The 23,852-nt window shown below is 36.6% G+C and overlaps 1 protein-coding gene and 1 non-coding gene across 3 annotated transcripts in view; one reads left to right on the forward strand and one right to left on the reverse strand.

Annotated features, from left to right (window-relative positions):
• The window catches only part of Slc25a17 (solute carrier family 25 member 17), a 43,586-nt gene that overhangs the window by 1,367 nt on the left and 18,367 nt on the right, over positions 1-23,852 (reverse strand). Inside the window, exons 2-8 of one of the 2 annotated variants that reach the window (XM_047551139.1) lie at positions 18,894-18,954; positions 16,473-16,539; positions 13,924-14,075; positions 6,871-6,987; positions 5,468-5,613; positions 5,288-5,383; positions 2,557-2,639 (exon numbers count right to left, since the gene is read on the reverse strand). In XM_047551139.1, coding sequence (XP_047407095.1) covers positions 2,557-2,639; positions 5,288-5,383; positions 5,468-5,613; positions 6,871-6,987; positions 13,924-14,075; positions 16,473-16,539; positions 18,894-18,954 — 722 coding nt within the window. The remainder of the gene's footprint in view (positions 1-2,556; positions 2,640-5,287; positions 5,384-5,467; positions 5,614-6,870; positions 6,988-13,923; positions 14,076-16,472; positions 16,540-18,893; positions 18,955-23,852) is intronic. The other variant, XM_047551140.1, reaches the window with a different exon arrangement.
• Trnad-guc (transfer RNA aspartic acid (anticodon GUC)) lies at positions 9,462-9,535 on the forward strand. Its single transcript has one exon. It is a non-coding gene; the product is annotated as a tRNA-Asp (tRNA).

Consider the following 23,852-nt stretch of genomic DNA (forward strand, 5'->3'; position numbering starts at 1 on the left):
GTGGTTCTCAAATTTAGTAAGCATCTGAATCACCTGAAGGGCTTGTTAAATCAGAATGTTGGGTCCATTCCCGGAGTTTCTGATTCATTAAGTTTGGGATGGGACTCCAGAGATTGCATTTCTAAAAAGCTCCCAGGTGATGAGGAAGATACCAGCCTGGGGCCCAGCCCTTAAGAACCTCAGAGAAAAATGCCAGAACCAGGAAATCAGATCAAATGACCTCTCCAGAGCAATTTGTTGAGAGTGAATAAAAGTCATATGCTAGTTCATCAGTAACTCCAGGGCTGTATATAAAATGCAGATCAAGAGATTAAAATCAATCAAGTACTCCATTCAGAACCTATTACTTCATTCATTTGCTGTGTAGAAACAGACCTGGCCCATGAATTCCTAGTTCACTGACTAACTTGAATTATGTTAACCCAAGAAACCCAAGAAATTCCATTTCTGTGCCTCTCAAGGTGAGGTCCACCATGTCAAAAAAGAAAGTGTTTATTTAGTACACAGATAATCAATTCCCACCCCAGAGAGAGGCATGAATCTGCATTTTAACAAGCACTTCTGGGGATTCTTTTTTTTTTTTTTTTCTTAGTTGTAGATGGACACAATACCTTTTATTTATTTATTTATTTATTTATTTATTTAGTGGTGCTGAGGATCAAACCCAGTGCCTCATATGTGTGAGGCAAGTGCTTTACCACTGAGTCATAACCGCAGCACACAAAAGTTTAGAAAGGCCAGGCACAGCACAGTATATTATCTATTACAGTAACCACTAGTCATATGTGGCACGTAAAATTTTTTAAAATTTAAAATTTAGTATCTCAGTTGTAGTGGGACTGTTTTACACACTCATTAGCTACATGCAGCCATTGGTAAGTCTACTGGATAGTATGGGTACTTTCATCAGTGCAGAACATTCTAATGCACAGAATGAAAGCTCTTCATTCATTCAATTATTCCGAGTGTTTACTAGGCTTCTGAGTTTGAACATCTGGCTCTGCATCTGTTTGGTGTCGGACAAGTCACTTTCTTTCTCTAAATTTGTTTTCTCATCTGTAAAACAGGAATATAATCACCTTCCACATCTACAAGGTTGAGTGAGAACCAAATAAGATAAAAGATGTGAAAACACATTGAATTTTAAACTACATAACCTCACAGACCATTTACCATTTACCACCACTTTTCTTTATAATACTCTAATGTAACTACAACGTTCTTAACTCTCCCAATGCTGGTAGAAATAGAAATCAGGTTAGTTTGTATTTTCTAGAATTTCATAAAAGTAGAATAATTTAGTATGATTATTTTTTGCCTGACTTCTTTCACTCAAATATTATTATGGGATTCTTCCATGCTGTTCAGTTAATCAACAATTCCTTCTTTTTTTATTTCTGAATAGTTTTCTACTGTTTGAGTATAGCACAGGGTGGATATTTTTTTTTCACCCAGTGACAGACATTTGGGCTGTCTTCAGTTTTTTACTCTTACAAATAAAGCTGTTAATCTTTGTATGTTAGTCTTTATTTGTTTACAAGTAGACATGCACATATGCTTTCACTGCTCTTGGGTAAGTACCTTGGAATGGAATGGCTGGGTCCTATGGTAGGTATGCTTAGTTTTTAAAAGAAAATGCCAAAATATTTTCCAAGGCAGGTGGACTATTCTACATTCCCACCAATAACAGGAAAGTTCTGCTTGCTTCACATGCTTCTCCACACTTGGTATGGTATTTATTTTTCACTTTATATCAATTCTTTGTCTTTGATTTTATTGTTTATGCCATGCACAGTCTATTTTTATAATGAATTTATTTTCAAAGTATCTTAAATCTAGGAACAAAAATAAAGTTAGAGCAGCTTTTGTTTCAAAAAAGTCCCCGATTTGAATTCCTTAAGTGTCGATTTCTTCAAAGGAAACAGAAATGATTATAGTTCCTACCTTACACAGTTATTGTTAGGATTAGGTGAGATTATCCATGTTATAGCATCTAGTTCAATGTCTGCCATGGAGCAAACACTTCAAAATATTAGCTACTCTTAGCATCATTACCTTCACAATAGTCATTACTCTTTCCTCCACCCCCTCTTTTTCACAGGACTGCTGATGCTCTGGAAGCAGAGCAATATTCCTAAGGGAGGTCATGGGACATCCACTGAAGGGAGCAGCACTCAGGCAGAATGAATTCTAGGTTAGATTACAGGGTTCCTCTTCTTTCTTTTTTTTTTTTTTTCTGCTAGAGATTGAAATAACTTAAATATTCATCAATAAGTGTACTGGTAAATAAATCATGATATATCACGCATGCTGAGAACATACTATACCACTAAGCTTCACCTCCAATCCTGGAGAGCTCCTTTTCTAAAGGAGTTCTGTATATTTGTAACTCCCAAAATGCTGTCAAATTACACTAAACTCCTAAAACTGAGAAATGTCTAAGTATAGTACACAATGTTTGAGACTGCCACTGCCACAGCAGAAGTATCCAACTACTTCCTGGCAGAAATGGCTGCTGAAAGGAGGGACAGAATGTGAAGCATCTACAAAGCTCACTTGACTCGTTGGTGAAGAAGATAGAGAACATTCCGTAGACTCCCCAGGGTTCTGTTTTCTGGGTTTAGTCTGTGACGACCAAACTGAAGAAGAAAAAACAAAAATAAATAATTACTGTTTATTACTGCTTCATTTATCTAAACTTCGACCTGGAAAGGAAGCTGTGCTGGTGTAATGTCTTATATACAATAATAAAAATATCCAATCTGTACCAGAGATTTCATCAGTCCTTTATTTTTCAATTTAATGAGTAAAATGTTTTAATGAAATAAATAAAAATGAATATGAATATGAAAATGAAAATGAATATGAATAAAGCAAGCATAAGTTATTTTTTGTTTTTGGTGCTAGGAATAGAACCCAGGGCCTCATGCATGCTAAATATGCACTACTAACCCAGATGCCCCAGTCCCAAGAGTTTTCATTTTTAGAGAATTATGGGGAAGATTCTACCTTCAAAGAGGAAAAAACCACAAAACATGTCCAAGATGATGATTTAGATATTAATGGTATGGTTTACTAACTCCCAGTTCTTTAAGAAGTGCTGATAAACATTAACCAACTAGAACCTCTGTAAGTCTATACTCTTCACATTGTTATGTTATAAAAATGTTAAAATGCATTTATATGAATGTCACTAAATTATTTTCTATTAAGTACCAATTCTGAAATCATCATTAGCAAAAATACTTTTAACAGGATGTAATTTTTTTTGTGTGTGTGTGTGTGGTGGCAGTGATTGAACCCAGGATCTTGTGCATGCAAGGCAAGCACTCTACCAACTGAGCTATATCCCGAGCCCCTGAATGTAATATTTTTAACTGAAATACTCTCTACCACTCTTGTTTTATCTAGCAATAAGTCCTTTGAGTGTTCTCTTCAAAACAGATTTTTTTTTTTTTTGATAGTAATATGCAAGCACTTTACCACTGAACTACGGCTTTAGCTCCACAGAAATCTTGAATCTGTTTGCATCCTATTAGTAGGGGACAGACATGAGTGGTGGGAACCTGAGGATAAGGGAATATATTGGGCCCACTGTGCTTACCCCCACATGCTTTCACTTTTAAAAAGTAGTTTATTTACCTGTAGCCCTGCCTGACTTAAGTCTACAGGACATGTTACATTCCTCAGTGAACTACCTGTTATCTGCAGAAGTGCAGGCCCCAAAATGTTAATAAGAACACAAGTTACCCAGAAAGGGAGAGGGGAGGCCTTGTGATCCTTACACAGATCAGATCCCAGAACTCAGGGAGATAAGGATAATTCTTCCTAACCATAAAATCTGTAAGAACAGGTTCTAATTAGAGCCAGGCAGCATGGGCCAAAGTGACCTAGAGTTGTCATGGCAGTGGGGATTTGAAAGTTGATGTCATCCAGCTGTCTGTCAAAAGTCAAGAGGCAGACCTCGGCAGAACTCTCTGGCAACTTTCCTGGGACTACCAATAAAACTGGAAGGTAGGAGAGGAGGCCCATTCCTCTCTTGAGAAGACCCACTCTCTCCCTTGAGCATGTTCTCCTTTTCTTTTTCCTATCCCTTTAAGAAACTCAAGCCTATTACTCTGGGCAACACATCTGACCTGAAATCGTTCTGACCTGGGGTTTGTGCTGCCTCAGTTTCATGGAAGGCCCCAGCCCTGTAATACAATCTCTCATCTCTACTGCTGCTACCTGTCTGAGCCACCATTCTCTCTCACCTGGATTACTGAAATGGTCTTGTACCTAACCACCTCCCCACCTTCTCAATTCCCTACATGATAGTCAAAGCAGTCCTCAGGGACCAAACATCAGATCACATTAACACCCAGTTTAACCCACTGTGCTGAGAATAACATTCTTTTCCTTACACTTTGTCTCCAGCTTCCTTGCTACTTTTCTAATCTCACCCTGGGCCAGCCACTCTCCAGTCATGAAAGCCTCCTTTCAGTTCCTAAAATGCACCAAGCTAAGGGCACATTACATTCCCTATTCCTAGAATGTATTTTCCTTTGTCCTTGCATGGCTGGGTCTTCATCTTTCCTTTCATCTTGATTTAAATAAAAATATACCTCCTCGGAGAAGTTCATCTCCATTTGAGCTACCCAAGAGGATCCTCGACATGCCCGCTCCACCAAGTCACACATGCCCTTTGCTTCCTCAATGGCTGTTTTAAAGAAATTTGTAACTGTCTGCTTCTTCCACCTGTTTATTCATTCTCTCTTCCACTAGCTCTTCAAGAGCAGAAATTATGACCATTTTAGTCACCACTGTATACCCAACTCTTCACACAGAGTGAGTGCTTAATAAACATTTGAATGTATAAATAACTGAATGTAAGAAAAAAACAAAGTGAAAGTGCTTCTGAAAACCAAATCAACAATTCCTCCTGAAAGAACTAAAGAATTGACCTCTGATTTTGTAAAGAATAATCTGTAGAGTACCAGGCAAATCAACTTGAATGAGAAGGAAGCAAACTTTCCTGAGGCCCCTGAAGAATCTTTTCCCACATATGGATTTTCTGAGATGCTTTGTTTTCTTAAAAATTATAAACATAAACTTCATTCTAAACCAAACAAGAAGCCAAATGACAGTTTGTCTGGTTAGCAGAATATCAAATAAATGGAAAAATGGATGGGGAATACTCTGGCACAACAACTGACTTCATTATTGCTGTATTAGCAATGCTTTAATTAAAGAGGCCGTGTGTTTTAGGATACTGTTTGACTCAAGCAGGGAAAACCCCAGCACTCACCCTCAGGATTGACTGTACTGTCTGCATGGGATAGGTGACTGTGGTGGCGATCGCTTTGGCTATTGCACCAATGATGAACACATCCAAGGAAGAAAGCTGGAAAGTAAGAACAAATCACATCAATACAAACAATGAGAGGATGTGAGGGGTTATTTGACTGCTTTCAAAATCATGGATTACCTTCATCCGTTTTTTTAAAAGCTGCCGTTTTAAACCTTCATAAAACATGAATTGGATGGCAGGATTGAAGACCAACAGCAAAGAGGGAAACGTGCCATTCCATAAAGCCAAGATTCCTTCATCTCGAACAATTTGGTGAAAAGCATCTAGACAAGAGATCAGGATTTTGAAAATCATGACAATGCTTACCTAAAGAAGGTTCAAATGTACTCAGAACACAAACCATATGGTTCTATGAAGAGTTCCTTCTTACAATGTCATTTTACTTACAAGTTCACTGGTTTATTACTTTTTGATAATAATCAGATAGAGTCACCAAGTTGTTGAGTGACCAACCTCAGTCACAGGTAACTCTTCCTGAAATTTAGGGTTAGATGTCAAAATTTTGCCAACACCAAGAACTTGTCAGTATTTGCAAACTGACAATTTATGTTTTAAAATTGTTTCAATATTTAAAAAAATAAGACAAAAGATTTGCCTTATAAGAAAACTTCTGTTTTGTCAAGTGCATGCCTATGATCCCAGCAACTTGGGATGCTGACACAGGAGGATCCCAAGTTCAAGGACAGGCTGGGCAACTTAGAGAGACCCTGTCTCAAAAAAAAAAAGATCAGTGGTAAAGCACCCCTGAGTTCAATCCTTAATACCAACAAAACAAACAAACAAACAAATAAAAAGAAGAAAAAGGGGGAGGAGAAGGAAAAAGAGGAACAGAGAGAGGAAGGGGAGGAGGGGGAAAAGAAGAAAAGGACAATGTGCCTCACTACTACCATCACCACCACCACCACTACTGATCTTGATATAAAGAGAGATATATGAGAAAGGAGAACCTGACAATGTGGTACTATTAAAAAACAGAAGCTCAAAGACATCAGAAACCAATCTAGTATCTTTATTCAAAGACACTAGAAAAAATAATTTACTTGGTTTAGGAGTGCAGCTCAGTGGTAGAGTGCCTGCCTAGCATGCATGAAGTCCTGGGTTGTTTTGTATTTTTTATTTGTTTTTAAACTTCCTCCCATTCACTACAGAAGTCTACCCTGTGTCTTGGGCTTGCCCATGTATTTTCTGGCCATTAGAATGTAAGCAGGTAAGAGGCAAATAGGGGCTTGAAATATGCTTGTACCACTGGGTTTGTCCTCTTACATTTTTGCCACTGCCATGAGAAGAATTTGCTCAAGGCAGGTCCCAGAAGAGAGGAAACATATGAAGCTGAGATTCTCATCTGGGGTCTGCCTACATGAGTCAAATTCCTACCAACTCACACACACATGAGCTAACAAACACTTACTGGTAATGGTTGGGACTTGAGATTGTCTGTTATATAGCTTTATTGTGGCAACAGATTACAGACACAAAGAGAGACAAACCCTTGAAGAGGAACACAGTTAAGGGACACTTACCAATAATGCCTTTGTAGTTGGTTGGTACAATGTCTTCGTTCCGAAATTTTGCCCCTTGAAGCTTCAGTCTGGTGTTTACCACCCAGAGTGGAGTTGTTAGTAACACATTCACCACTCCTTAAAAGCAAAGAGGCCGAGAAAAAGGGGAAGTAAAATGTAACACGTTAAGCTTTGCTATCTTAAAGCTACATACTGTTATTCCATTTATATACTGCCTCTGATGTCAGGTAAGGAGACTTTGTGCCACAGTATAATACATGCCACTACTATTAGAAGCAATCTGGAAGCCTTGCTGGTAGCAAAATGGCTGGCAGCAGCACCTTTTCACATGAAGAGAGTAGTGAGTTTCCTTACTTGTACAAGAGCGATAATTTTCCATTTTTATAATACTGAAGTAGCACTTTGGGGCTGAACATATAGCTCTGTGGTAGAACACTTACCTAGTAACAGTAAGGCCCTGGGTTCAATCCCTAGCACCACAAAAAAGGAAAACAAAACCAAGAACAAGGTACTTATTTTGATCTAGTTTTAAATAAAATTTCTAAATAACAGCTTAAGAGAAGGGGAAGTGGCTTATTGATTACATGCTCAGTCCATGACAGTATCTGAGAAAACAGAACTGACAACTCTCACATAAGTAGCTTACATGGTTTTAAGTGAGTATGGATGTGGTACAATAATTACAGGTAGGAGAAAGTGGTGACTTCTCAAAGTGCTTCAGCAGGGACTAGAAGCTCATAGTAGAGTTCCTCATCCCTTAGAGAATTAGGATAGGCAGGCAAGCGGCAGTTATGAAGTGTCACAAAACACCTGAAACAGTTTCACAAGCATCATGATCCTTACAAGCATAAAGATGGACCTTGGTACCCCAAGGCTGCCTCAGAGTAGAACAATACAATGAGCCAGGTGCTTCTTTTTTGAAAACACATGGTCCCAACTTAACACCATCTTGAGATATTAAAATGTTCCTCATCAGTCCTGAAATGATTAAAGAAAAATACCATACAGAATTGTAAAAAAGTGTCTGACACACAGTATATATTTTATAAATATGTTAACCAAGGAACAAACTCTGCAAACACATACATATGAAATTATATGGTTCTAGTCAAATTCTAAAGAACTAAGAGGCACAATCCTAAGAAAGAGAAAGCTTCTTTTACTAAAAGTCATTTAAACACAATTGGAGAAGGAATGTTTTGATTTAAGGATCTATAAACATATTGTGAAGAAAACAATTTAGACAAGGATAAATCTGGTGAAACAGCCAAGAGATTCAAATTTAATATTTTTGCAGACGGTTGCAAAAGTAAGCCATTTTTCTGCCTATCTCTTAGGAGCATGAAGAGAACATATTTCCAAAAGACATTAACAAATAATTTTATGAGTCGTATTTATTATGTCTTTTTAGATTCATATAACATCAATACATTAGTTATGACTTAATATATTCATACGTTGTCACTTTGAGCATTGATCATAATCTGAAAAAAAAACCTTACCAAAAAAGATTCTTTCTAGTCTCATTTGAAAAAAGTACCAATGTCCCAGAGGCCAAGATGGAAGGGTATCAATACATGCCTATCTGCCTGGAGTTTAGAATAGATTCTTATTCAATGCAACATATACATCACTTGACAGATAAACTAGGCTAGAAAGTGCTACTGAGCAGTCTACTGCACTTTCTTTCTTTTTAATTAAAGGTAAGGGCTAGGGATATTGCTCAGGGGCAAAATGCTTGCCTAGAAAATGCAAGGCCCTGGGTTCAATCCCCAGCACTGGAAAAAGAAAAAGAGAGAGAGAGAGAGAGAAGGAAGACAGAAGAGGTTACAACTAGAGCCCATAATGAATACTATAGAAATGAACAACATATATACCTTTCAGAACAAATGAAATATGATGACTATTAAACAAATTCTTTAGAATTCAAAATCTCCTTCCTGCTCTATTCAAGAGGTAGGTACACTTAAAACACTTAAGAAGCAATATGGTCAAGATTAAGATTTAACTAGTTTTAAAATTCTGCTTTCATGTCCCCATCATTAACACAGCTGCAAGACTGAAAGGACTTTAAGGAAAACCTCAAGCACAAAGTGCACTGCATTATTTAAATGAGAGAATATAAAGTCCCTACAAAAACATTTTCTATTTCAAAGCTTTTTGTCTGAGAAGTTCAAGTACTCTTTTCATCCTCTAAATCAAAACAGATGGAGAGATGCTTTTTAACCACTACAATTTTATAAATTCTGGGAAGATATTCAAAATACTCGAGAATCCAAAATTTTGGTAGAACTTGCAACTTACATAATCAAGCAAATGACAACATTCCACAGAGGAGAAACATGCCACAAACTATTTATGACTACTAATTCTAGTTCTTAATAATGCATGACATGCTGGAGGATAAAGAAAACTGCTTATTTGTAAGCCCCTGTAAAAACTCTTGCCAGTTCCAGTCAGCTGCTCCCAAAGGGAATACCAAAAAGAACTTCACTTACCTAAGGGAAATAGATTATTTTTCTTCTAATTTGAATGTCTATGATTCCATTTTCTTTTTTAATAAAATCATTTTCAAGAAAACAGAACTGGGCTGGGGAGATAGCTCAGTTGGCAGAGTGCTTGCCTGTCAAGCACGAGGCCCTGGGTTCGATCCCCAGCACCGCAAAAAAAACAAACAAAAAACAGAACCAAAATTAAGAAGACAAAGAATAGTAACTGAGTACACTAAAACAACTCACTGATTCAGGTGAAGGAGTCCAGGAACTATCACCCTAAAATTGGGTACCCTGGTATAAAAATTATCTTAAACCAGAGGCCCTTGGAGACCAACAGATGCTGGAAAAGCCTTGATTCTGTTGTGCCCTTATCTGCCTAAAGAGCAAACCCACCAAAAAGAAAAATGATTGCCTTTCCTCTTCTCCCTCAGGTTTCATTAGCTGAACTATTACAGGAAGGAAAACAGGCATGTGACCACGCCTGGACAGACTTTGTCTCCCTGTCCCATTCACCTTCCAAAGAGAATCATTTACAAAACACTGTTTGGTCTCTAAGTTCACTCATTCTCCCTCATACATTTACTACCCCTCAAAACACCCTTCTCCCCTATGAAGACACGTATATAGGCATCTGAAGCTCATTGGGTTACTGGGTCATCACTCTCCTCAGATTTCCCCTAAGCCTTTTCTCCTGTTAATCTACTGTCTTCATTTCAGTGAACCTTTGTAGAGTAAAGAGGAAGCTTTTCCTTCATCCTTATATAAGGAATAATTAGAACATAGCTATTTACTTCTGAAATCTTATAAACAAATAATTTTATCTGTAGTGAAACTCCTTTCTTAGGGAGAGAAAATGAAAATAAAGTATGCTGATTCAGTATGCAGTGCTGGGAAAAATGTGTAATGGCCCCTGAACAAAAGTCAAAGTCACAAATCTAACTATTTGACTCCCCAGGAAACTTGATCTACAAGAACAAATCTGACTTGTCCATTTTAAGGCCTGAAGGCAGGAAATGTATTTTGAACTATCACAATAATGATAATAAGATTGGCATTCAAAAAGAGGGGCTAAAAATTTCAATTTCAAAAAAATGGCAATTATCTTCTTCATTTAAGTTATCTGTAAGGTTCTGTCTCCAAATTCTTCCCCAGGGAAGCTTATGGGCTTTTTTTTGGTTTGGAAATATAATGAATAGTAATACATTTCTAAATTTCAAGCATAATTTGAATAACAATAATGCTGTTCCTAGTTCTCTTTGGAGATAATGAAACTCATTTCTATAGTGATAGTATGACATCAGGACTCACAGGAGGAAGATAAAAAGCCGTTGTAATTATTGTAAGAATGTGTAGTTACTAAGATATAAAAATATATTATGCAAAGAAGTTTAAAACTCACAAAAGTAATTTCCAAGGAATTGTCTACCACCAGAGAGGACCTCTAATTAGAGAATCTCAGAATTCAAAGTATTGTAAAATTCTTTAATCTGGGTGCTCTTCACTGTGATACTATTGACATTTTGGGCTAGATGATTCTTTGGGAGTGTATGTGTCACCGAGTAGGATGTTTAGCAGTATCCTTGGTCTCTATAACTAGATGCAAGTGGCATCCCCAATGGGACAACCTAAAATGCCTTCAAATATTGCTGTATGTTCCCTGAGGGTCAAAATTAGTCTCAGTTGGGAACCACCAATTTAATCCAATAGCCAAGTGACTGGATTAGTCACTTGATATTAACAATCTGCTCCACAAATACATATAGTGTGTCTTTATCATGAGTGAAATGCAGATCAAAACCACAATGACATATCTCATCTGTTAGAATGGCTATTATCAAAAAGACAGAAACATCACATTACCTCATTAATATGTACAACTTTTACATTTTACTTAAAAAATAAATGGAAAAAAAAAAGACCAAAAATAACAAATGCTGGTGAGGATGTAGAGAAAGGGGAAATCTTATACACTGCTGGTAGGAAGGCAAATCAGTACAGCCATTATGGAACACACTATGGAGTTTTCTCAAAAAAATGAACATAGCAGAATGTGGAGGTGCATGCCTGTAATCCCAGCAACTTGTGAGACTAAGACAAGAGGCCCACAAGTTCAAAGCCAGCTTCAGCAACTTAGCAATACTCTATCTCAAAATAAAAAACTAAAAGGACTGTGGATGTAGTACAGTGGTAAAGCACCCATTGGTTCAATCCCCAGTATCACACAAAAAACCCCAGAAGTACCACATGATCCAGAAATCCCACTACTGGGTATATATTCAAAATAAATGAAGTTGTTGTCTTAAAGGGATACCTACACACCCATATTTAATCCAGTATTCACAATAATCAAGATATGAAATCAGTCAAGATGTACATCGACAGTTGAACAGATAAAGACAATTTGACATATACGCACAGCTGAATGTTTATTTACCCATAAAAAGATGAAATATTGTCATTTGTGGTACTATGGATAGAACTGGAGGACATATATAAAGTGAAATAAGCCAGAAGCAGAAAGACAATTTCTGCATGTTCTCACTCTGAAGAAGACAAAAGCACGATCCCACAGAACTAGAGCACAGAAGTCACTAGAAGTTAGGAAGGGGAAAGAGGGAGGGAACATAGAAAACAGGTATCAAAACACAGATATGGGAATTAATTCTAAAGTTCTGTAGCACAGTAGGGTAACTGAGGTTTATATAATTCATTATATATTTTAAAATAACTAAAGGATAAGCGTTTGAAGGTTCCCAATAGAAATGATAATATTTGAGGATAATACCCTGACTTGATTATCATACATTCTAAACATGTATCAAATTATAAAACTGTACCCCATAAATCAGTATAAATGTCTATTTAAAAAATAAAAATTACAGAAACCAGTTTGCTAAGCCTAGTGCTAAGGATAAAACAATAAATAAAAATTGAAAATCTTTGTCCTAATGAAGCTTACAATATATTGTGTAAGAAAGATAATAAATAAGATAAATAAGCAAAATATATACTATATTAGAAGGGTTAAAGACAAAATTTAAGCAAAGAGTGAAGGCAGAGTATTAAGGGACAGAAAGAGTACCATTTTAATAAAGCAGTGTGACCATTTAGGGAAAATCTTAAAGGAGGTGAAAGGATTAACTGTGCAGTCACCAGCAGAGGAAACAGCAGGCACACATAGCTGCAGCAGAGTGATGAAAGGAAGAAGAGGAGGGCCAGGTCACATAATCATAAGGTGCTTTATGGGACAAGGTAAGGACTGGCTTTAACTCTGAGTGAGATGGAAAGCAACTGTAGGGTTCTCAACAAAGAAACAACAAGATCTCATAATTTAATATGACCACACTGGCTGCTGTGCTTAATACTGCCTGAAGGGGGCAAAGGAGGAAGCAGATCAGGATCTGAAGACAGCCAGCAAGATTTAATATTGTTTGGGACTCAGATGGTAGTCAAGTACAGTAGTCCTCCCCCAATTCCATCCTTGGTTTCATGTTCTGCAGTTTTCACTACCTAAGGTCAACTATGGCCCAAAAATAGTAAATGGAAAATGCCAAGAATAAACAATTCATTAAGTTTTAAATAACTTCTATTATAACATTATTAAAATTGCTAGTTGTTATTGTTAACTGGTTAATTTATAAATTAAACTTTATCACAAACATGTATGTATAGGAAAAAACATAGTATATACATAACTGGGTACTATCTGCAGTTGCAGGCATTCACTGGGGACCTTGGAACACATTTTCTAAGTATTAGGAGGACTACTGTATTTACATTTTCTTCATTTACATGAAGAAAAGTAAAAGGATTTCCTCAGGATTGGAGGCAGGGTGAGAGAGAAAGAGGATAAGTTCAGGGCAATGAGATTAGTGCTGCTGTGGAAAACAGTATAAAGGTTCCCCCCAAAGTTAAACATAGCACTACACATGATTCACCAATTCCATTTCTGGATATATAGCCAGAAGAGATATTTGCATACCATGTTCATAGGAGCACTATAAACAATAGCAAGAGGTGGAAGCAACTCAAGCATCCATCAATGCATAAATGGATAAACACAATGTGATATATATACACAATGGGCTATTATCTAGTTATAAATAAAGGAAAATATGTCACATGATATAACATGGATGAACCTTGAAGACATTATACTAAGTTAAATAAACCAGTCATAAAAAGAGCATTACTATGTTGAGTCCACTTACATGAGGTACCTAAAATAATCAAATTCTTAAAGACAGAAGTAGAATGGTGGTTTCCGGGGCATGGGGGAGAGGGTGGGATATGGGATGTGAAGTCAGATCTGTAAGATGAAAAAGTTCTAGAGATCTGTTTCACAATAATATGAATATATTTAACACTATGAAATTAAATGGTTAAGATAATAAATTTTATGCTATGTGTTTTCTACCACATTAAAAAAACACATCAGCAAACTGACTATACTCTTTATAGCATTATTTTGTGCTAAAATAATCTCTTCAGAGGTTATATGGACCACATGATAAATATTAAAATACAAAAACATTTTATACCCAGAAAACTTTATTACCTGCAACAAATCCAACTACCAGATCTTTTCCAGTGGTAGAATGTTGACCTTTGACCCAGACTGCTTTGAGACTATTAAAAGTGTAGAAATAGACAAAATTGGAGCAGCAGAGACTGGAAATAACTGGAAACCACCCTCGATATGGTGCAAGACTGAGGGAAAAACACAAAAAAGGTCATGGCCAAAAGTCATCAGAAACTGCCAGAGAAGTCCTAGGAAAGGTTGAATATCACTCAAAGTCTCAGGATTCACTTTACATTATAATGAACTCCAAATCACATACGTATTTTATATTCTGAAGGAAGTCCAAAGCAAGAAATTCTTTCTAGCATTAGAAATACCACCAAGTCAATGATTGAGTACTGATTTCCTCCTTCAATTGCCTTTAGTAACATTAGTATATAAAATTAAGAGACAATTTCAACATGGCTATTCGTTGACATAGCATCATTAACATTTTATTATGAGCAAGAACATTTAAAATTAAATAATTACAGAAAATAAGTGCACACAAATGATGGGGGCATGTCATAAGGACAAGGGAACCAGACTGAAGGGGTTCCTACTGGTCAAATTGGGGACAATTTGAGCTCTAAAGTAATAAAGTACAGTAATCAATTGTAAACCACTGAAAAACTAGGAATTTATGGGTCCTACTAATAATAAAGTAATTAATTAATAAGAAGGTTACAGTTGAATGCCAAGATGAATAAATGTGGAAGCAATGCTGGAGTTAGAAAATCATCAATTTAACTTCATGGTAAATTTAGGGTAGAAATTTTGGCAAAGAGTAGGATATTTGCAATGTTTTAAAGCTTCTCCTTAAAAACTGCTTGTAGTTGTTTCAAGAGAGGAAATAAATAATTATACAATGCCTAAATCAAATATAAGAAATCATAAATAATGAAAAACCAATGGAGCAGGTGGATCACATGACTCTAGATGTGACATCCTAACAAAGACAATCTATCCCCTACACATTCCATTTGTTTGATTTCTTTTTAAAATATTTCTATTAGATGTTGATAGAACTTTTTTATTCATTTACTTTTATGTGGTGCTGAGAATTGAACCCAGTGCCTCACACATGCTAGGCAAGTGCTCTACCACTGAACCACAAACCCAGCCCCCATTTGTTTGATTTTTAAAAAAATAGATTTTTGCTTTTTTGGTCGGGCTGGCCCTGAATTCCTGGCTTCAAGCAATCCTGCTACCTCAGCATCCTGCCTCAGCCTCTGGAGTAGCTGGAACCACAGGTACATGCCACTGGATCCATTCACTTATTTGCTCATTATTCTGACCAAGAGTGTATAAACTCAATCTAAACGGTGGAGACATGAGGTAAACTTGAAATGAGAAACATTCTATTTTTCCTTTTCTTTTTTTTTTTTTTTTGGTACTAGGGATTGAACCCAAGGATGCTTTACCACTGAGAACCCTGCCCTCCAGTCCTTTTTTTAAGTTTTTATTTTGAAGGGCTGGGGAGATAGCTCAGTCGGTAGAGTGCTTGCGGTGCAAGCACAAGGCCCTGGGTTCGATCTCCAGCACCCCCCCAAAAAAAAAAAAAGTTTTTATTTTGAAACAGAGTCTTGCTAAGCTGCTGAGGGTCTTGCAAGTTGCTGAAGCTGGCCATGAATTTATAATCCTCCTGTTTCAGGTTCCCAAATCACAAGGATTACAGGCATGTACCACCATGCCTGGTTCTGTGTGTGTGTATTCTTTGAAAGTGTCAATGTCATAAGGGTTAAAAGTCTTTGATGTTTGTAACTTACTCTCAAATAATTCTGAAAAAATTTTTGTGGTATGTGTATGCATAAGACTGGGGCTGCAGCTCAGTAGCAGAGTGTTTGCCTAGCATGTGTTGGGCACTGGGTTCAATCCTTAGCACTGCATAAAAATAATCAAGTAAAATAAAGGCATACTGTCCATCTACAATTACAAAAAATAAAAATAAAAACAAACATAAAAAAAAAAACAAGAGGGAGGAAGGTAGAGTGTAAGCACAAATGGTAAAACAATGGGAAAAAAGGTTAACAGTTGAATCTGGGTAAAGCATATATTGGTGTTCTTTGTATCAATTTTAGTTTTCCAACTTAATATAAATTTTGAAAATATTTCTAAATAAAAACTTAAAAAGTAAGTGTTCAGTCTTCTTGAATGAGTCTAATAGAAATGAACTAAACAATCATTATCTTTAGTTTACTATAATTAAACAAAGCACTGGTTTCCTGGAAGACTCCATGATCAAGAATCAAATGGTTGCGCTGGGGAGAAGGCTCAGTGGTAAAGGGCTTGCCTCGCATGCATGAGGCCTTGGGTTCAATCCCCATCACCACATTAAAAACAACAACAAAAATGGTAAAAAAAAAAAAAAAAAAAAAAAAGAATCAATGGATAACTACAGATCTTTAAGGAACTGAAAGCAGCATACACATGAATCAGGCGATTACAAATTCATAAAACCTTTTATGAAGAATGGAGTATTGAAGGCACAATCTTCTGACAACTTGCTTTGTTTAACAAAGTTGTGAAAATGAGGTGGTACTCACAGGCCTTCTTCTTTAATGATTTCCAGGAGCACCATATGTGTAGTTTTGGACTTTCTTTTCTCATCAACTATAAGACCAGAGAATACACAGGTAAATTTTGAGAATTGTTATCTCCAGCATCAGCAAGTTTCACTAAAATGTCATTTCACTTGAGTAATCTCTCATCTGATCCTTTGAATTCCCTAGTTTCCTCAGATCCTTCTGTGTGTCCATGTGCTAAATCCCCAACTGTAGATTCCTTGGATTTCATCTGTTATTCATAAAGTATTTTAGTTCAATTCCTAATTTCCAAAGTGAAGATTTTCAAAGTAGAGCAGAAATTTAACTCTTATATTTTATAGAGCTATTGCATTTTAAAAGTAGTATACATATTCTTATTTTTATCCTAACACCTTATAAAATAGAGAGGAAATGAATTATTATCTTCCTTTTACAAAAGAGGCTATAAACATAAAATCAAAGTCAGAATTAAAACTCAAAGTTTCCAGGACTGGGGTTGTGGATCTGTGGTAGAGCACTTGCCTAGCATGTGTGAGGCACTGGATTCAATCCTCAGCACCACATAAAAATAAATAAATAAAATAAAGGTATGTGTCCATCTATGAATAAAAAAATATTAAAAAAAAAAAAAAAACTAAAACTCAAGTTTCCAAAGTTTTGGCCTTGTGCTACTTTGTTCCTAATCTTAAAAACAAAATAAAACAAATTTTAAAAACTCAAGAAAAAAGCTCTGCTTTTCCTGGCATTCTCACTGAAAACAAAAACCACTTCATTGATTTCGAACTTCTTATCCACACTTAAAAAACAAATTGAGAACATAAAAATGTGGTAATTAGCTAATTTCCTAAGAATTAAAGTTGGTACCAGTATGGCTCATGAAATGGCAAGTTAGTAAACCCCCAATGAAGATAATCTGGCAGTAACTATCAATATTACAAACACATTTATCCTTTGATCCAGCAATCCCATGCCTGGGAATTTATTTCATAAAACTTACAGAAACAAAGTGGCATATGAACAATTCTATTCATATTTCTAATGAGCACCCAAGTACCCACAGCAGGGGAAGGGCAAACAGGCTATGGTGTATCTACGCTGTGGAATGTTCTACAGTTCTAAGGATGACGAGGTTCCTTCAGTGCAGATCTGAAAGACCTCTAAAACTTACTGTTAAGTTTAAAATGCAAGATAGAGAACAGTATGTAAGGTGTGCATTTTGTGTAAGTTAGGGAGAAAATTAGGAATATATATTATTTGTTTGGTATTCCATGAAGAAAATCTGCAGGGCTATTCAGGAAACTAGGAAAGGATGACTACCACTCAGTCTCAAGATTCACTGCTATGCTACAATGGACTCCAAATCCTGAAAATTCCTTGCATTCCTTGTTTTGTTCTTTGTTATTTTCCTTTTCTTTCATTTTTATTTTTGGTACTGGGGATTGAATCCAGAGGCGCTTTACCACTGAGCCATAATCCCAGCCCTTTTTTATTTTTTTGAGACCAGGTCTTGCTAAATTGCTGAAGGTGGATTCAAATTTGTAATCCTCCTGCCTCAGTCTCCAGTTGCTAGGATCACAGGCATCCACAGACTTTTTTATTTAAGACAGGGTTCTCACTGTGTTGCCCAGGCTGGCCTCTGAATTTCTGACTCAAGTCATTTTCTTGCCTCAGCCTCCCTTGTAGCCGGGACTACAGGTGGGTACTACCATACCCAGCTCCCTCTTAAATTCTGAAGAACTTTCATTCTTTCTTTTTTTTTTTTTTTTTTTTGGGTACTGGGGATCGAACCCAGGGCCTTGTGCTTACAAGGCAAACACTCTACCGACTGAGCTATCTCCCCAGCCCTGAAGAACTTTCAAATTGAGAAATCTTTTCTAGCAATGCTGATTCCATAGAAACAACACAAAATCAATGTTGGCTATAATGGAGAAGAAATAGGGTGAAGGCAGACAAGAGTGAGTTTTCCCTGCACTATATACCTTTTTATTTATCTTGCCTTTCGAATTATAAAAAATTATTGCCTATTCAAAAACTCTAAGCTGACTCTATTTTGTGTCCTTTTGAAAAGTCAGATGGCTACTGGTGGTTACAGCATTTGCCTAGCATGTGTGAGGCCCTGGGTTCCATCCCCAGCATCACAAAAAAAAGTTATATGACTTATTAGAAAGAACCATAATGATTCAAAATTATTTATGCAAGTCCATTTAGGTACTCTCAGGTTAGAAATGGCTAAGGTTATGACTCATTCACATATGACCTTCTGCTAATTAGGAAACAACAATGATGACCAGTAAAGTCAGTGAAAACAGATATCTGTGGGATCTCTACAGAAATGGAATCTCCTTACCTCAATGAAGAATTTACTACAGAAATGTGTTTGCTTCCTAATGCCAAATGAACAGGAACATAATCAACACTCACCCTGAAGTCGAAGTCTAGCTGTGTCCAAGGGAAAAAACACTGTCATTGCAGTCACACTTCCCTGAAAAGTTTGAAAAAGGCTTTAGCTATTACAGTACCACAAACACAATGAGCCACAACTTTTTCTTTTTCTTTTCCCCTTGAACTCAGGACCTTTCAAATGCTAGGCAGGTGCTCTATCTCTGAGCTAAATTCCCAGAGTTTTTAAAATTTTATTGAGACAAGAGTCTGGTGAAGCTGCCCCAGCGGGTCTCAAAAGTGTGATCTGTCTGCCTCAGCCTCCCAAGCAGCTAGGATTATGGGAGTGCACCACACCAGGAGCTACAACTTTTATTATACTTTATTTATTTAGGAACCATGGATTGAACCTAGGGGCACTTAACCACTGAGTCACAATCCCAGTCCTTTTTATTTTATTTTTTTTATTTTTAGGTAGGCCTCACTAAGTTGCTTAGGGCCTTGCTAAATTACTGAGTCAGGCTTTGAACCCGTGATCCTCCTGCCTCAGTTTCCCAAGTTGCTGGGATTACAGGCGTGCTCCACTATGACTGGTAGTCACAATTTTTAAATTAACGAAAACTCAAACCAAATTTTCAGTGAACGCAGTATATTTTAGTCTATTGGGGTTATCACTGTTAAAATTTCTATTATTTTATACTTAAACAATAGAATTTAATTTTCCAAATGAAATCTCTTATTTTTGAATCTCTGATATTGAAAAAGAAAATGTAGTAAGTCCCTACAAAGGACAAATTTAGGACACATCAGAGATGGCAGGTAAATGAATTTTTAATCTTTTACGGGTCAGCTGCTGCTACCATGAGTACTCTTATGCCTTCCAAAGCTGAACTATTCCATAAGTAGATATACACTTCTATTTTCTGTGCTTAATCAATATAGTCACCACAAAGTAAAAAGGCATGTAAGAATCATACTATTCTTTAGAGTTTTGAGCTGGGTTCAATGGTACACACCTGTAACCTTAACTACTCAGGAAGCTAGGCAGGAGGATTCCAAGTTTGAGGACAGTCTGGACACTTTAGTGAAATCCTGTCTCAAAATAAAAAAGGCTGGAAGTATTGCTCAGTGGTAGAGCACTTATCTAACAAGCAAGAAACCCTGGGTGGAATTCCTAGTACTGAAAAGAAAAAGGAAAGAAGGAAGGACAGACACCAAAATAGTTTTATTTGTTGGTATTTTAAATAAAATAAAGACAGTATATAAATTGGTCCAAGGTAATGCAGTAACACAAATTATCAGTCTTTCTCATTCATAAGACATTAAAACAGACAAAAACCAGAAGCACCTATTTAGGGATGAAATTATACTCATTTATCTTCCAGTTCAGTTTCTGGTTCTCAACCCAGATGCAAGCCCTCTGGTGTACAGTCTTAGGCATAAAATCAAGTTTTAGGCTACCTATTTAATGATATTTACATATAATATTTTAATCACTGCAACTAGAAACTATGTCAACTTTAAAGATAAGTGTAAAAATTTGCTTGACAAATAGGCCAGCTTGACAGGCACCATACCTGCCTGTTATCCCAGCAGCTCAGGAAGCTGATGCAAGAGGATGAAGAGTTCAAGGTCAGTCTCAGCAATTTAATGAGGCCCTATCTCTAAATAAAAAATAAAAAGGGCTGGTGATGTGGCTCGGTGGTTAAATACAATGGGTTCAGTCTCCAGTACCGTGCCCCACAAAATAGGCCAGTTTACTTGACAAGAGAGAACATTATAATATTAATATTATAATATTAGTAGTCTTTGAAACTCAGATAAAATGTTACCTCCTCTTTACCAGGTTATAAGATTGTTCAGCACCCTAGTTTCTCTCTTATAGTACTTAGTATTACAATTAAATCTAACTCCACTTCTATGTCGAAAGAATATTCATTCTATATATTTGCATACCATAGATTCTTAACTATTTATTCAATTCATTCTACTTTCAGTTATTTGTTTTTTTGATGACTCACAAATCAGTGCCTTTTTCTAATAATAACAGGATGATATTCAATGTCTTAGGAAACAATGATCCACAAAGGTTTGCAAATCTTACTGAATCCATGATTCCAGCATCTCTGCCCATTTTACAGGCAATTTTCAAGAAAAAAATGGGGGCTCAGAAGTCAGAGAAGCCTTATAGCATTTCTTTTCTTTTCTTTTCTTTTTTTTTTTTTTTTTGTGCAGTGCTGGGGATTGAATCCAGGGCTTTCTGCTTATGAGGCAAGCACTCTACCAACTGAGCTATATCCCCAGTCCTGCATTTCTTAAAGCTGTGAAATGAATGTCCTGCTGTTTGGTGCTGCATGATTACACAGTATATTGTGTGGACAGTATATCTCCAGGCCAGCAGACTGCTTTTTAAATAATTTGCCCACTTCCATTTCTCTTTTCTGCCAACTTTAAACAGATACCTGAGGATTTCTAACTTAGAAGTTCTACCCTATCAACCTTGAAATCTTAAAGCGAAACACCAAGAAAAGTCAACAGTCAGCTCAAAGAACTCATTGGTTTACTACCTCCCCAAGAACTGGTATACAAAAATTCAAGTCTTATTAAACTGGGCATGATGGTGTACACCTTTAATCCCTAAGGCTCAGGAGGCCAAGATGGGAGGATTGCCAAGTTTGAGGCCAGCCTCAGCAAGTTAGCAAGGTCTTCAACAATTCGTTGAATCTGTGTTTTAAACTAAAAGAATAAAAAAGAAACTGAGAATGTGGCTCAGTGGTAAAGCACCTTGGTGTTAAACCCCCGGTACTCCCCTCTCCCACCAAAAACATGTTTTTAAATTAGTACTAGGACCAGATCAAGAGGGTCAACTGAAAAATAACCATTGCCTTCTTTCTACGCCAATCACTAATGCTGAAAAAATGTTTATACATTAAATTTTAACAGAAAAACAAAAGGGGGTCTTATTGGTAGATGTTCTAATCTCTAGTATCCATGAACAGTCAGGTTACACTGAAGTTTATTAATCAGCTGACCTTAAAAAATAATGAGATTCTTTTGGATCATCTGAGTAAATCCAATGTAATCACAAGAGTCCTTAAAAGTAGCAGAGGGAGACAGAATGGTAGCTGATGTTGTGATGTTAGAAGGACTCAACCCACCAATGCTGGCTTTGAGATGGAGGAAGATGCCACTAGCCAAGGCACATATGCAGACTCTGGAAGCTGGAAAAGGAAAGGAAGTGGATTTTCCCCTAAAAAGGAAGACAGCTCTTCCAACAGTTTGATATATACATAAAATATAAAATGTATATAAATAACATATAAATGAGTCATTTTATTTATTTATTTATTTATTTATTTATTTATTTATTTATTTATTTATAGCAGTGCTAGGGGTTAAACCCAAGGCTTCCTGCATGCTAGGCAAGTACTCTATTATTGAGTCACACCCCTATCCCCTCAACACCTTGATTTTAGCTCAGTGAGATCTGCATCATCTGACCTACAAATAATAAATTTGTACGGTTGTAGAACTCTAAGTCTGTGTTACAGCAGCAACTGAAAACTAATACAAGAGGACTACTACAAACGGTGGGACAAACCTTGGGAAGCAGAAGGGAGGCCTGGGGCAACTTTCCAGTTGACTTGCTAGCTACCAAGATAACAGCAGCTACACAGTACCAGTCTTAGTAGTAACTGAATTATATGAGAACACAGACTTCAGTAAGGTGACCTGACACACCCACATGGCCCAGAAAGCACTGTGTCCAGAAAATTGATCACCGTCATATTCTGCCAGAAGCCCCAGTTCCCCATTCTTGACACAATCCTTGAAGGACAGAAGCAGGAAAAAGACAGAGTAGCAAGAAGACTAAAAGCTTGTCAGTTTTACTCTACTAAAGGAGAGGATACACACTGTGGATTTGCTCTACGCTTTGCCAGAAAACTGAAGTACAAATGTGAGGGTTAAAAATTTAATGGGGCTTCTAATTCCAGCAAAATAGTGGCATAGACAACATGGTATAAAATACCTAAATATGTTTAATAAAATAGAACAAATGCCCTTTATTTACATGCTTAGTGTAATTTATATGAAAGTAAGGAAAACCCATGGGGGCCAGAGAAAGTGTAGAAATTCATAGTTACTAAGCAGCTTCTTCTACTTTGATTGCCAAAGGATTTTTTTGCCAGTCTAAATGATCACGGGACTTTCTGTTTGTTTTTTTAATTGATGTGGAATTCATCTAACATAAAATTAACCGCTTTAAAGTACACCATTCAGTGACATTCTGTATATTCACAATGCTGTACAATTACCACCTGTCAAATTTAAAAATATTTTCATCACCCCAAAAGAAAACCCCCCCCAAACCCATTAAGCAGGCACTTCCCACTTTCCCACTTCCCCCTCCACTTGGCCTCTGGCAACCATTAATCTGCTTTCTGTCTGTCTGAATGAACCTTTTCTGGATATTTCTTATAAAGAATTATGACCTTTTGTGACTGGCTTCTCAGCAAATGTTTTCAAGGTTCACCTACCTTGCAGAATGTATAATGTCACCATTCCTTTTTATGGCTAAGTAATATTTCATTGTGTTTACATACATTTTGTTTATCCATTCAAAATGTTTTGGAATGAGACAGAAGCGGTAATTGTATGACATCATGATAAACACCACTGAACTGTACATTTAAAACAACAAATTTATGTTATTGTGGATTATACCTGAATTAAAAACAAAAAATTTAATTCTTAGAACAAACTAAAGACTAGATAAGGAAGCATATAGCAAGAGGTTTAGCAGTTTTCCTAAGAACATACAGTTTCTAAGTGCAGAATCAGAATTTGAATACAAGAAGCATATTTCAGAGTTCACTCTTTTTAAAAGTTTTATTTATTTATTGGTACTGGGGATTGAACCTAGGGGGTACTTAACTACGAGCCACATTCCTAGTCCCTTTCTTTTTTATTTTGAGACACTGTCTTGCTAAGTTGCTGAAG

Source organism: Sciurus carolinensis, chromosome 4 (assembly GCF_902686445.1).
Source record: "Sciurus carolinensis chromosome 4, mSciCar1.2, whole genome shotgun sequence".
NCBI classification, from domain to species: domain Eukaryota; kingdom Metazoa; phylum Chordata; class Mammalia; order Rodentia; family Sciuridae; genus Sciurus; species Sciurus carolinensis.